At 34.8% G+C, this 16,250-nt stretch overlaps 1 protein-coding gene across 1 annotated transcript in view; it reads left to right on the forward strand.

Annotated features, from left to right (window-relative positions):
- LOC127551343 (contactin-6-like) overlaps window positions 1-8,929 on the forward strand; it is a 201,439-nt gene extending 192,510 nt beyond the window's left edge. Inside the window, exon 14 of the mRNA XM_051981019.1 lies at window positions 8,387-8,929. Coding sequence (XP_051836979.1) covers window positions 8,387-8,487 — 101 coding nt within the window. The 3' untranslated portion in view covers window positions 8,488-8,929. The remainder of the gene's footprint in view (window positions 1-8,386) is intronic.
- Window positions 8,930-16,250: the final 7,321 nt, after the last annotated feature.

Raw genomic sequence — 16,250 nt, forward strand, 5'->3', positions numbered from 1 at the left:
CAGAATGCTTAAATCCATTCACAGTTCCACCAACAATGTATCAGTGTCCCGGTTTTTCCATATCTCTTTCAACATTCTTCATTATCTTTCCCTGTCATCTTATTCAACATAAGAGGTGTGTAGTAGTACCTCAGAGATGACTTAATTTGCATTTCTCTGAACAATAGTGACTTAGAGCCCTTTTTTCATGTGTCTAGAAATGGTTTTAATTTCTTCAATTAAAATTGTCTGTAAATATACTTTGACCAATTATCAATTGGAGAATGGCTTGAGTTCTTGTAAATGTGAGTCATTTCTCTATAAATTTTAGAAACCAGGCTTTTAACAAAACCCTTAAATAAACAAAATTTTCTCTAACATATTATTTCCCATCTCTTATTGTCTGCATTGGTTTTATTTGTATAAAAGCTTTTAATCTTAACATAATCAAAATTATTTATTTTGTATTCCATAATGTATTCCAACTCTTCTTTTGTCACAAATTCCTTCCTTCTCCATAGTTCTGAGAAGTAAACTGTCTTTTGTTCTTCTAATCTGCTTATAATATCACTTTTTATGGCTAAATCTTGAGTCCATTCCAAACATATCTTGGTATATGGTGTTAAGTGTGAGTCGATGCCTAGCTTCTGCCAAGAGTTTGTATGCTTGAGGAACTCACAGACAATTGTCATGAGAGGGACAACTTGCAAATAATCATATATAAAAATTCATATTGTGGTAAATTGGAAATAATGAATAAGGTGAACATGCTAGAATTAAGGGGCAATTGGGGGTGTTATATGTAGAAGGAAAGGTTTTATCTAGGACTTTATGGAATCCTGGACATTAAGAATTTATGGAATCCAATTTGAACCAAGAGGAAGAGATGACAAGGAAGAACATTCCAGTTATGGGGTAAGCCAACAAAAATTCTCCTAGTTGGAATTATCCTGTGGGAGGAAATTTAAAAAGACTAATGTCATTGGATCACAATGAGTCAGGGGTTATGAATGACTTTTTATCCCATTTTATTTTATGCTGGAGTCAATAGGAAACCATTAGGACAACCACTTGTTGTCCTTTAGGAAGATAATTTTCTCAAGCCATTCTCCAGTTGATAAATGGTCAAAGGATATGGATGAAGAAATTGAAACTATTTCTAGTTATATGAAAAGATGCTCCAAATCATTATTAATCAGAGAAAGGAAATTAAGACAATTCTGAAATATCTGTCAGATTGGCTAGAATGACAGGGAAAGATAATGCAGAATGGTTGGAGGGGATGTGGGAAAACTGGGACACTGATACATTGTTGCTGGAATTGTGAACACATCTAGCCATTCTGGAGAGCAATTTGGGGTTATGCCAAAAAAGTTATCAAACTGTGCATATCCTTTTATCCAGCAGTGTTACTACTGGGCTTATATACCAAAGAGATCTTAGAGAAGGGAAAGGGACTTGTATGTGCAAAAATGTTTGTGGCAGCCTTCTTTGTAGTGGTCAGAAACTGGAAACTAAGTGGATGACCATCAATTGGAGAATGGCTGAATAAATTATGGTACGTGGATATTATGAAATATTGTTGTTCCATAAGAAATGACCAGTGGGATGATTTCAGAAAGACCTAGAGAGACATGAACTGATGTTGAGTGAAATGAGCAGGACTAGGAGATCATTATATACTTCAATGGCAACACTATATGATGATCAATTCTGATGGACATGGCCCTCTTCAACAATGAGATGAAACAAATCAGCTCCAATAGAACAGTAATGCATTGAACCAGCTACACCCAGAGAAAGAACTCAGGGAAATGAGTGTAAACGACTACATAGAATTCCCAGTCCCTCTATTTTTGTCCGCCTGAATTTTTGATTTCCTTCACAGGTTAATTGTACACTATTTCAAAATCCGATTCTTTTTGTACAGCAAAATAATTGTATGGACGTGTATACATATATTGTATTTAACATATACTTTAACATATTTAACATGTACTGGTCTACCTGCCATTTGGGGGAGGGGGTGGAGGGAAGGAGGGGAAACATTGGAACAGAAGGTTTTGCAACTGTCAATACTGAAAAATTACTCATGCATATATCTTGTAAATAAAAAGCTATAATAATAAAAAAGGAAGATCATTTTGACATTGGAATAGAAAATGAACTCTAATTGGGAAAAGCTTATTATGTCCAGGAGACCAATCAAGAGGCTATTGCAATAGACCTGGCATGAGATAGTTGTCTGTACCAGATTAACAATAGTGTCAAAAGACAAAAGGAAGCATGTACAAAAAAATGTTACATAAGTAATATCAGAAGGATATGACAATAGATTAGATATGGGGTAAGCAAGAATGTGTAGTTAAGAGAAAATGGGATGAAAATACTCTCAACAGTAATAAGCAAATTAGACAGAGAGAAACTTTAAAGAGAAAAAATGAATTTAATTTTGGATATTTTCAGTTTAAGATTTCAGCAAGATATCCAGATCAAGACATCTAATAGGCAGTAAGAGAAAAATTGAAAGTTGTAAGATTTTAGCATTATTAAAGCTTTCTATATAGATTTTATTATTGTCAGCATGGAGATAAAAATTAACTCCAGGAGAATTCATGGAATCACCAAATGAAATAATTTAAGAGAAGAAAAGAAGGCTCAGGACAAAGCCTGCAGAAACAACTCTGTGATTCATGACATGAATGAAGATCTACCAAAGAATGTAAACTGTAAGACAGAAAGGAAAAAGATAATATTTTGAAAACATAGAGAGAAGAAAATATTGAGAAGAAAGTTATTGGAAACATTAAAAAGAAGTTACAAAGGATGAGGGCTGAGAAAGGCTATTATATTTGGCAAATAAAAGATCTTTAGTAGTTTTGTATAAAGAAGTTTCATTGAAGGATCATAATGAAAACTAAACTCCAACAAGTAAAGCGACAAGAGGAAATACCTATCAAAGAAGGAGTCTTAACTACAAAATGGAGGAATAGCACCTCTTTGGAATTGATGGATAACCATGAAAAGTTTTTTGTTTGTTTGTTTTGTGTGGTGTTCTCTTCTTTTTTTATAATACATATGATGTTTCTCTGGGAGCAGGTTTCTTGGGGAGGTTTTCTGGAGGCAGCCTTAGTTTTGGTTCAAAGTAATAATCACCTCAAATGCAGTCAGCTGATAAAATCCAAACATTTATTTTCTCCTTCCTTGATTCCAAGAGCTCTTGTAGCTTGTCCTTTGCTTCTGCCAGCTTCTGCCTCTAGCTCAATTCTGACTCATGGCAATCTTCCAAATTGACTGACTGACTGAAGCTCTTTTTATGCTCTTTTAGAGGTGTAAACACAAAGGTTGACTCCTCCTCCGAGAGTGGGATTGTGGGAGGTGTAACTTTGTGAATCTCCTGGACTTATGAATACTTGTGAATCTCCCAAACTTGTGAACTAATGTGTGAGCTAATATGTGAACTCTCAAAGGTGTGAACATAATCATTGTTTTTACCAATTCTATTGACTTAATACCTTGTTTCAAGTTCTGGCTCATAACAATTTTGTTTTCTTTGGTTTTTGATCATGAGCATGTTTGTAGATAGTAGAAAAAACATTTTATAGTTAGGGAAAGATTGAAGCTAAATGACAGATATGGATGAAAGAAGGAAAAACCTGCTAGAGAAAAAAAGGCCTAGAATCTTGTTCATGCAGGCAGGTCTTCTTAAGCTTTTCCTACTTGCAATTCCTTTTCACTTGGGAAATTTTTATATGATTATTGTATAATCATATAAATAGTATACCCAATTCTGGTATAAAGCCATGTAAAAGCATGCAAACCAAGGTTTTTACTGATAATCATAATTTCACAGCACTCACATTCAGTTACAAGAATATGTATGGTGTCACAGAATACAGTTTAAGAGACTGTGATATACATAAAAGAGAAAAAAGGGACCTACATTTGTAAGAGTTTTTGTAACAGCCCTTTTTGTAGTGGCAAGGAATTGGAAACTGACTGTATGCTCATCAGTTGAAGAATGACTGAATAAATTATAGTATATGAATGTTATGGAATATTATTATTCTATAAGAAATGATCAGCAGGATGATTTCAGAGAGATATGGAGAGACATATGAACTGATGCTAAATGAAGTAAGCAGAATCAAGAGAACATTGTATACAGCAACAAGACGATAGTATGATGATCAGCTCTGGTGCACTTGGCTCATTTCAACAGTAAGGTGACTTAAGATAATTCCAATGGATTTGTGATGGAAAATGCAATCCACATGTAGAGAGGAAACTAGAGAGACTGAATGTAAATCAAAGCACAGTATTCTCACCTTTTTTGGTTGTTTATTGTTTGTTTGTTTGTTTGTTTTCTTCTTATGTGTTTTTTCCCTTTTGACCAGATTTTTCTTCCACAGTGTGATGGATATGGAAATATGTTTAGAAAAATTGCATACATTTAACCTATATTGGACTGCTTGCTCTCCTGTGAAAGGGAAAAGTAAGGAGAGAGGGGAAAAAAAATTAGAACACAAGCTTTTGCAAATGTGAATGTTGAAAACTATTTTTGCATGCATTTGGGAAAATGAGATACTATGTAGAAGTAAAAAAAAAAAAAAGAAGTTGGGATATAGAGAAATTTATCTTGGCATTAGAACCTTATAGGAACAGGTTACTATAAGACATGAGTTAAACAGAGATACTAGAAAGAAGACTACAGATGGTGTGAATTGTGGAGAAGTGGAAAAAATGGAGCTCAACAAATGGTCTCATTTTGCTTTCTATGAAGTATGAAAAAAGTTTATAGGATAGGAATGTTTATGTTTTGTATACTTTGCCATCCCAAACTTCAATTTAGTATTTCCATATATGAACATTCGTGGAAATTCTGCCAGAATGACCCTGTAGGCTATGATAAAATAATATATAGTCTTTAATGAATTAATTTGCAGGCAACTAGAAACTCCTGATTCTAAAACATGAATGTCATGACCTTTCTTTTTGAAACTCTAGCATTTTTTAGTCTTGGTGCTATCTGATTCTATTTACCACTGCCAAGACAAACTTATAGCAATGGATTTTAGCATCATTAATTCTGCTGGTTCCTATTAATTTTCTTACTATCTCTATGTGGATTTATCTCATGGTCCTGTCCTGGATATCCTTCTTGTTTTCTGTATCCTTTGAAATGTTGTTGGTGTTATTAATGATGATCATGATGACTCTATCAGCTCTAGTCAGTTCAAATATCCTCTATTCAGATAACTCTTAAATATATTTATCCAATTATATTATGTTTCTTAGTCTATGGTTTCACTTCATTAATTACTTGAGCATTTACAATTATATAGAGAGATATAGCATGATTGAAAAAAAATACTGATAATTAATTATTTTCTTTCCTTCCATCTGAATTAATGTATGTAGCCAATCAGTTTGATTCCCATTGCAGCTCAGAGCACCTGAATTCAGCATCCTTAAGAGGAAGCATTAAAGGAATAAATAAATATAATGGACTTTCTCAATTTTATTTTTTCTTAATTTAATAAACAGATTCTATCCTTCCACACTAATAGAGGGAGGGGCTGAAGGAACAAAAGGGAAGAAAGGATGAAAAAAATAGTGAAAAGAGGAAGATGAAAGGGAGAAAGAAAGAAAGAAAGAAACAGAAAGAAAGGAAGAGGGAAGAAAGGGGGAAGGGAGAGAGGGAGGAAAGGAAGAAGGAAGAAAGGAAGGAAGGAAGGGAGGGAGGGAGGAAGGGAGGAAGAAAAACAAATTTTGTTTGTTTTACATATGCATAGACAAGCAAAACAAATTTTTTCAGTGGTCATTTCCAAAACTGTATTTGTCCTTCTGCATCTTAAATCCATTACCTACCTTGCAAGAAATAATTAACATACTTCATCATTGATTTTCATTGCATAGATCTAAATTCTTATGTCTTTCTGGGTTCTTTTTCTTTACTATTTTACAATTTCTGTTCCCCTTTTACAGTATCAGTTTATACACATCTTCTTTGATTTCTTTGACTATTCTTTTGATCATTTATAATCCCCTCTCACAAAGCTAACAATTGAAATACCAAAATAATTTTTTTTTGGTCATGTTGGTCAAAAGTTTCAAGAGTTCTGTTTTGCTCTAAGACAAAGTGTAAACTTTTCTACTTGATTTTTATATATTTTTATAACCCAACCTATTCTTAACTGCCTTCCAAGACACATGGTTTATTCTCCTCTTCAAAAAAATTGTATTCTCCTCAAATGGACCTACATGTAATTCCCCCTAAGAGAGAGTTCATCTCACATCTCCTTCCCTTGTCATACTTTGTTCTCCATGTGTGGAGTATGTTTTCTATTTATAGCTATCTTGTAGAATTTCTCCTTTAATGTATTGTACAAACATCATCTCTAGAATAAGTTATCTTAACTCCCTCCACAGGACACTGCTAATGTACTCACCACATTAAAATCTGCATTTATTTTGAATTTACTATTCCTTGCATTTGTTGACTGTCGCTAAGAGACTGTAACTTCCTTGGATAGGTAAATTTTCCACTTTTGTCTTTTCATTCACAAAGCCTATCAGGTTACTTCAGCAATGTAATAGGTACTTTGAAATCTTTTAAAAATGAAGGAATGATAAAAGCGTTAATTTTTCCTTGGTATTTTTTTCTATAGAACTAAGTTCTTTTCATTTCTAATTCATAATTTGTTTCTTTATATTTCAAACTTTTGTCTCTTATATTTCACCATCTTTATGCCAGCTTATATTTTATGAATATATGAATATTACTTTTTATGAATGTTTATGAATATCAACATTTTTTCTACAAGCTGGTACATTTCAGACAATTTTGATATTTCCTCAAAACATTGGGAAATAAAACAATGCAAGTTGCAGGAGGGATTTAATCATTTTTTTTCAGTAGCAGTACTGTTAAAACTGGAAGCTTTATTTTTATATTACCAAAAATTCAGTTAAGTGAAACTTAAAAAATCTTTACTGATACTTCAAATTATAATAAGCCTAGCCTGAGTTGAGTGGAGATGCTTGGGATAAGGTATCAAAATTGACATAACAAGTAATCAAAGAAATTCCTGATATTTTGCATGGAAATTCAGCAAAACTGGTGAGATAACAATAATAAACAATGCAGTCACATATTGGAAGTAGAACAGAGGAAAATGTCAAATTTCTTCTTCTTTCCATTCCTTAAGTTTTTCATTTATGATCATAAAACAGTGGATTGGAAAACCATTCCTCTTTTATTTGTTGTCATCCTCCCAAAATATTTTCCATTACTAGAAGAAGAAAAAATATATAGTGTAGTTTTCTAGAACAAAAGAATCTTGGAAAAGTAATATGCTCCTAGTGCAATTTTTTGGGGGAAAAAGAGAAATTAACATTTAATTGTCCATTTGCTGGACAGCTCAAATTCTGAGAATTCTTATCCTGAATATAGCTGTCCCAGGGTCAAATCCATCACTCACCTCTTTAAATGAACTGAGAAATAAAGCAAAGTTCAATGATCTTGAACTTGTAAACGATGTGCTAAAATCTAAAAATATCAATATAATTAACCCATCATTCTCTTCATCTTTAGGAAACAGAAGGAATCAAATTATTCAATCAAAAAACATTTGTAGAGCCTCTTCTTTGCATAAAGCTATGTATTAACTGATTGGAATGCACAAACACTGAATGATACAATTCATACTCACAACTCCCTATTATATTTAATAATCAACATCAATGGTAAACATAAAAATTAAGGAAAATAGGGTAAATAGGCCTTTGTAGAGCTCATTTTCTGGAACGGCTACAAATGGAGAAATGTTCTTAATTTATTATCATACTCTACCAATGAGAATATTCTATACCTCCTGATGTGGAAATTAACCTATCCCATAGATTCAAATGTAATTTGAAGAACCTTAGCTCTTATTCATTTGCTTATTTTATTGTTGTTGATGATGATTACTTCCACAGACCAATGCACTTAATTGATAAATGGTCTTCTTTGTTTGGCATACTTCAATGACAGAATTTCAGATAATAAAGTATTGTGTTGTGATAGATAGATAGAGCTACATATATAGATATATAGACATGATATACAGATAGATGGTTTTATGAATAGATGGTAGGAATGAATTCATGGAACAATCGATGTTTATATAAATATTAGATTGGTAGGAACATGGACAGATGGATAAAGATTAATTAGCTAAGATGATATGCATATTTTAAGTAATAATAATTTTTAAAAATTCTAGGAGAAAGTGCACAAACCTACTAATCATATATAAAAATTTGATTATTTGTTAAAAAGTGAATTCATTTAAGAATATTTGTTGAATTAATATAACCACTTCTTTCTGAGTTACTTTTATTTTTATTTTTATTTTTCTAGGCTTAAGTTCTGGAGGAATGCATATTTCAGAACCTAGAGTCAATTTCCTGTCAGCTGTCATTGTGATTTTGGATTGTTTTACAGCTGTGTCACTTCAATGATAAATGAAACCATAAACCATCTTGGACTTCTGAAAGCAAAGTGTTCCATATACACAATTGGCTACACTTCAGTTGTCACAGTAAACATTTTTGATAAAGACTTTCTTGGAATGAAATGAATTGGACATCGTTCATACTGTGTAAATATCTCTGATGCACTGATATAGTGATTTTAAGCAACTTTGAATGTGGAAATACCTATGTGAATGAAGCTTTTGAATGATGCTGAAATTGTGCTATGTCATTATAACTACAGTAACTTTTAAAACAGTTTTAAGAGTGTTTATAAATCTCTACAAGTAGGCTGGGATGATCCCAATTGGGATGATGGTCATGATAAATGAGATAGAATTGCTTGTAAAAACAGTAACTGAGATGTGGATTTTTATTTGCCTCCTTCCTTTTGCTTTAATATGATATTCTCACTATGCTTGGAAAGGAAATAAAGGTTATTTGTTTATGATTGAGTTTTACTTATTTATTTAAATCAAGGTATCATCCAAAGAAATGATGCATTCTGTGTCTTTTAACAGATCACTTTCTTTTGAGAGGAAAATATTGGATTACAAAGGGATTCATGATCATTGTTTTTTTCCTGGGATTATATATATATATATGTATGTATACACACACACACACACACACACATATATATATATAATGCTTTTTTCTTTATTAACAATGGGGGAAACATCAGCTCACCACAAAATGTCACTGATTATGCATTTAATTCATTTTAATTCAAAGCTCTTATATAGGACATAACCCATAGGCAAATCACTTTGATTCAAGAAACATCCAGTTACTGGTTTCCTCGATAATAAGACACTGTCTTATTATTTTTTTGGACAGAAAAACACCCAAGGGCTTATTTTCAGGGGAGGGCTTATTTTAATGAACATTAACAGCAATTTTAATAAACAGGTAAATGTGAACCAAAAAAAAGTACCTTTATTCAATAATAATCATGTCATCTTCTTCAACAACATCGTCACAAGTGTCCATACCCTGAATTCCATCCTGGATGTCTTGCGCCTCTATTTCCTTCAGAAGAAGTGGACCCAATCTGTCATGTCCAGCAATATAGCTCTCTTTAAATGAACATGTCTTGTCCAGGTAACCTGCTCGTAGTGCCTTGGCAACACACCTGTCAGTAATTTTATCCCATGATTTCTTCACCCAAGTCACAACTTCTTGCAGACAGGGCTTCACAAAGTTTCCACGCTGATTTCTTTCCATTCTATTTTCAATGTAGTCATTGACTTCCATGCGCAAATGGTCCTTGAATGGCTTGTTTATTGCAATATCAAGGGTGTGGAGATAGGCAGTCATTCCTGCAGGAATCATTACTTGATCTATTCTTCTCTCTGAAAGGAAGTTCTTCATTTCTTTAGAGTGGTGAGTGCTGGCTGAGTTCTTCTTTTATCCTCCATCATGCCCCTTTTATCCTCCATCATGCCCCCTCACTCCCACTTACATACCGGGGTTTTATGTTGTCCTGCCTCAGCTCTCCTCCGCAGCACTGCTCTCAATGGCGCCAGCAAGCAAATCACTGGGGAAGAACAGGATGATGTGCTCACTGCTGCACCTCTGATTGGATGTAGCTCGGAGCGCGGCATGCGTTTCACCGGGGGAGGGGGAGGGAATGGTGCATACAGACGGTACCATAATGTAGCGTGTAGCGCAGGGGATCACCTTCACTACAGTAGCAATCTCAATAGGGCTCATTTTGGGGGAGGGCTTGTTTTAGAGGAATCTTACACAGTAAGGGGAGGGCTTATTTTCAGGATAGGTATTATTATCGGGAAAACACGGTATATGCTGGGATAAATAGAAAAGAATACAATTTAGCTGACTTTCTATATCTTCAAAATTTAGACGATAAGATTTAGTAATTTTCTACCAATGAGTTATTGTGAGAATAAAGTACAATGAATAGCATGCTACTTTTCTAATCAATTGTAATGGTCTTCTGAGCTGGAAATGGTTTTGCTATTCTCTTAGTATTGCTAGACAACTAGCACCATATCTTCTCCTTTTTTATTTTTAATAACTTTTTATTGACAGAACCCATGCCAGGGTAATTTTTTACAACATTATCCCTTGCACTCACTTCTGTTCCGATTTTTCCCCTCCCTCCCTCCCCCAGATGGCAAGCAATCCTATACATGTTAAATAGGTTATAGTATATCCTAGATACAATATATGTGTGCAGAACCATACAGTTCTCTTGTTGCACAGGGAGAATTGGATTCAGAAGGCATAAATAACCCGGGAAGAAAAACAAAAATGCAAGCAGTTTATATTCATTTCCCAGCATTCTTTCTTTGGGTGTAGCTGCTTCTGTCCATCCTTGATCAATTGAAACTAAATTATATCTCTTTATTGAAGAGATCCACTTCCCTTAGAATACATCCTCATACAGTATTGTTGTTGAGGTATATAAAGATCTCCTGGTTCTGCTCATTTCACTTAGCATCAGTTCATGTAAGTCTTGCCAGTACTCTCTGTATTTATCCTGCTGGTCATTTATTACAGAACAATAATATTCCATAATGTTCATATACCACAATTTACTCAACCATTCTCCAATTGATGGGCATCCATTCATTTTCCAGCTTCTAGCTCCTATAAACAGGGCTGCCACAAACATTTTGGCACATACAGGTCCCTTTCCCTTCTTTAGTATCTCTTTGGACACCATATCTTCTATATGCTTTGTGCTTGATAGATATTTGTTACTAAAGTAAGTAGTAAAATAAATTGTGCTGAAATCAGGAGATATAACATTGGACACAATAAGGAAATAGTGAACTAAATGAAAATGTAAGCAAAATAATACAAATTTCAAGAGAGAGATCACTTACATTTTAGGAATATCATAAAAGTTTTTAGGTAGCACCCCACCTATGATAAATAATTACAATTTTTTTTAATGTGTTCCATATTTTACTGGGGATGGGCATGTGTTAGAATTCCTGGAAATTGACACCAATTTACATGGTCTAGAGCTGTTATATGTAATCTAGATGCAGCAGCACTATTGCAAGAGGGAGTGGGCTAAACATTTATTAACTGCTTATTATATGACAGAAATTGTGTTGAGCTTTTATTACAAATATTATTTCATTTATCCTCACAACAACACTGGTATATATTTGCTATTGTTATCCCATTTATACAATTGAACAAACTGATACAAGGCAGCTTAAGATATGTAGTGGATGAAGTGGCAGGCTTAAATTCATGAGTTCAAATTAGCCACAGACCATTACTAGTTGTGTTACTCTGGTCAAGTCACTTCACTCTGTTTGTCCCAGTGTCTTTATGTGTAAAATGAAATGGACAAATATATGGCAAACCCACACCACTATTTTTGCCAAGAAAACCCTAACTGAAATCGTGAAGAATCATAGAAAGGTTGAAAAAAAAAAAAAAAAAACACTGAGTTTGAGATTAATTGACTTGGCCAGGGTCACACTGCTAATATATGTCTGAGACTGGATTAGAATTAATAGCTTCCCAACTTCAGTGCTCCCCCTACTATACCATCTACTCCTAGGTGAGTTATTCAGTCAACTAGCATTTATTAAATACCTAATATGTGCTAGTTATTATGGTAAAAAAAAAAATCTGTCTGAATACACTAACCATTTGCTCTTGAACAAAGAAAACAAGTGCAATCATATTAATTTAGTTAAAAAATATTTTTAAGAATTGCCTAGAGCATCTTCCGGTTAAGATGGCGGAGAGGAGGCTCACAGCTGCATAAGCTCCATGCTTTCTCTCACTATCCACTTCATTATAAGCCTCTGAATTAATGCTTGACTGAAAAAAACCCACATATAGTTAACAAGAGAAGCCATCCTTGAGATTGGCCAAGAAAGGTCTGTCTTTACTGGAGGGCTGGGATGGTTTTAGATCGGGCACAGGCTGAGGGCAGCGGCAGTGAGAGCACGGGAGCAGACTGGAGAGGGGGTGGGGAGTGATTGCAGCCGTTTCTGCAGGGAGAGCTTTGCTACAGGTTTGGATACTTTGCTCCGGCAGCAAGTCAGCAGCCCAGCAGAGAAGCTAAAAACACCGGGGCTGAAGAATACAACCCCAAACAGCTGGAGTCTCTCGGGACCTGGCCACCCCCCCCCCACCTCCCCCACAGTGACTCAGCACGCTCTGGGATCTCAGCGCGCAGGCGCAACACAGTCTTGCTAGTGCCTCACTGCTGCCCCCCGCAGTCTGGAGAGGAAGCTCGGTAACACACCCAGCCTCCCCCAAAGAAAGACTCCAGTTTTTTCTGTTTTTCTTTGGTAGTTTGTCTCTGATTAATAGACAGAATGAGCAAGAAGCTGAAGAGGACTTTAACCCTTGACAGCTTCTATACAGATAGAGAGCAGACTCTAAATCCTGAGGAGACTAAAAACAGACAATCCCCAGGTGAATCCCCAAAGGAGGAGATCATCTGTTCCTCAGCACAGATGAACCTCATAGAAGTAATTAAAAAAGCTCTCACAAGGGAGCTAGAAGAAAAATGGGAAAAGCAGAGTGAGGCTTGGCAAAAGAGCCTGGAGAAGTCAGTTAAAGAGAGAGTGGATAAAGAAGTAAAATCCTTGAAAAATAGGATTGATGAACTGGAACAAGAAAACAGCTCTCTAAAAAACAAAATTGGCGAAATGGAAAAAAATTCCACAGAACAAAAGAACTCAATTGGACAATTAGAAAAAGATATTAAAAAAGTGAGTGAAGAAAATACTTCACTGAAAATCAGGGTCGAACAAATGGAATTGAATGACTCGAGGAGACAAGAAGAATCAGTCAAGCAAATACAAAAAATTCAAACATTGGAAAAGAATGTGAATTACCTTCTGGGGAAGACAACAGACCTGGAAAACAGATCCAGGAGAGACAATCTGAGAATCATTGGACTCCCAGAAAAGAATGATGAAAAAAAGAGCCTGGACACTATTTTCCAGGAAATTATCAAAGAGAACTGCCCAGAAGTCATAGGAACAGAGGAAAAAATAAACATTGAAAGGATTCATCGATCACCCACTGAAAGGGATCCTAAAATCAAAAAACCAAGGAATATAGTGGCCAAATGCCAGAACCCTCAGATGAAGGAAAAAATATTGCAAGCAGCTAGAAAAACCCAATTCAAGTATCAAGGAGCCACAATAAGGATCACCCAGGATCTGGCAGCATCCACATTAAAAGATCGAAGGGCCTGGAATATGATATTCCGAAAGGCTAAGGAACTTGGTATGCAACCAAAAATAACTTACCCAGCGAGATTGAGCATCTTTTTCCAGGGAAGAAGATGGACATTCAACGAAGTAAGCGAATTTCATCTATTTCTGATGAAAAAGCCAGAACTTAACAAAAAGTTTGATCTACAAATATAGAACTCAAGAGAAATCTAAAAAGGTAAAGATTAATCTTGGGAACTATATTTTGACTATATAGATGTATAAAGAATACATGTATACCTTGTTCTAGAAATTGATGTGGAAAGGACATTGTACAGAAAAAGGGTAAAGTGGGGGTAGTACATCTCATGAAGAGGCATAGGAAACCTATTATATCTGAGAGAAAGAAGGGAGGGGGATGAATATAGTAGGTATCTTACTGCCTTCAGAATTGGCTTTAAGTGAAAAATCTTAAGACATATTCAATCTATGGTGAAACTTCTCCCACCTCATTGAAAAGTGAGAAGGGAAAAGTGAAAAGGGAAGGAATAAGCTAAGTGGAAGGGAATACGGGAACTGGGAGGGAAAGGGGTAAGATAGGGGGAGGAAATCTAAGGCGGGGGGAGGGATACTAAAAAGGGAGGGCTGTGAGAAGCAAGCGGTGCTCACAAGCTTAATACTGGGAAGGGGGAAAAGGGGAAAGAAGGGAACAAAGCATAAACTGGGGATAACAAGATGGCAAGCAATACAGAATTGGTCATTCTAACCATAAATGTGAATGGGGTAAACTCCCCCATAAAGAGGAAGCGGTTAGCAGAATGGATTAAAAGCCAGAATCCTACAATATGTTGTTTACAGGAAACACACCTGAAGCGGGGAGATACATGCAGGTTAAAGGTAAAAGGTTGGAGCAAAATCTACTATGCTTCAGGTGAAGTCAAAAAAGCAGGGGTAGCCATCCTGATCTCAGATCAAGCTAAAGCAAAAATTGACCTAATTAAAAGAGATAAGGAAGGACACTATATCTTGCTAAAGGGTAGCATGGATAATGAAGCACTATCTATATTAAACATATATGCACCAAGTGGGGTAGCATCTAAATTCTTAAAAGAGAAACTAAGAGAGCTGCAAGAAGAAATAGACAGTAAAACTATAATAGTGGGAGATCTCAACCTTGCACTCTCAGAATTAGATAAATCAAACCACAAAATAAATAAGAAAGAAGTCAAAGAGGTAAATAGAATACTAGAAAAGTTAGATATGATAGATCTCTGGAGAAAATGTAATGGAGACAGAAAGGAATACACTTTCTTTTCAGCAGTTCATGGAACCTATACAAAAATTGACCATATATTAGGACATAAAAACCTCAAACTCAAATGCAGTAAGGCAGAAATAGTAAATGCATCCTTTTCAGACCACGATGCAATGAAAATTACATTCAACAAAAAACCAGGGGGAAGTAGACCAAAAAATAATTGGAAACTAAATAATCTCATACTAAAGAATGATTGGGTGAAACAGCAAATCATAGACATAATTAATAACTTCACCCAAGAAAACGATAATAATGAGACATCATACCAAAATGTATGGGATGCAGCCAAAGCGGGAATAAGGGGAAATTTCATATCTCTAGAGGCCTATTTGTATAAAATAGAGAAAGAGAAGATCAATGAATTGGGTTTGCAACTAAAAATGCTAGAAAAGGAACAAATTAAAAACCCCCAGTCAAACACTAAACTTGAAATTCTAAAAATAAAAGGAGAGATCAATAAAATTGAAAGTAAAAAACAAACTATTGAATTGATTAATAAAACTAAGAGTTGGTTCTATGAAAAAACCAACAAAATAGACAAACCCTTAGTAAATCTGATTTAAAAAAGGAAAGAGGAAAATCAAATTGTTAGTCTTAAAAATGAAAAGGGAGAGCTTGCCACTAACGAAGAGGAAATTAGAGCAATAATTAGGAGTTACTTTGCCCAACTTTATGCCAATAAATTCGACAACTTAAATGAAATAGAAAAATACCTCCAAAAATATAGCTTGCCCAAACTAACAGAGGAAGAAGTAAATAGCCTAAACAGTCCCATCTCAGAAAAAGAAATAGAACAAACTATCAATCAACTCCCTAAGAAAAAATCCCCAGGACCAGATGGATTTACATGTGAATTCTACCAAACATTTAAAGAACAATTAACTCCAATGCTAAATAAACTATTTGAAAAAATAGGGATTGAAGGAGTCCTACCAAACTCCTTTTATGACACAGACATGGTACTGATACCTAAACCAGGTAGGCTGAAAACAGAGAAAGAAAATTATAGACCAATCTCCCTAATGAATATTGATGCTAAAATCTTAAATAAAATATTAGCAAAAAGATTACAGAAAATCATCCCCAGGATAATACACTATGACCAAGTAGGATTTATACCAGGAATGCAGGGCTGGTTCAATATTAGGAAAACTATCAGCATAATTGACTATATCAATAACCAAACAAACAAAAACCATATGATCATCTCAATAGATGCAGAAAAAGCATTTGATAAAATCCAACATCCATTCCTAATAAAAAAC

This window comes from Antechinus flavipes, chromosome 1, assembly GCF_016432865.1.
Source record: "Antechinus flavipes isolate AdamAnt ecotype Samford, QLD, Australia chromosome 1, AdamAnt_v2, whole genome shotgun sequence".
NCBI lineage: Eukaryota > Metazoa > Chordata > Mammalia > Dasyuromorphia > Dasyuridae > Antechinus > Antechinus flavipes.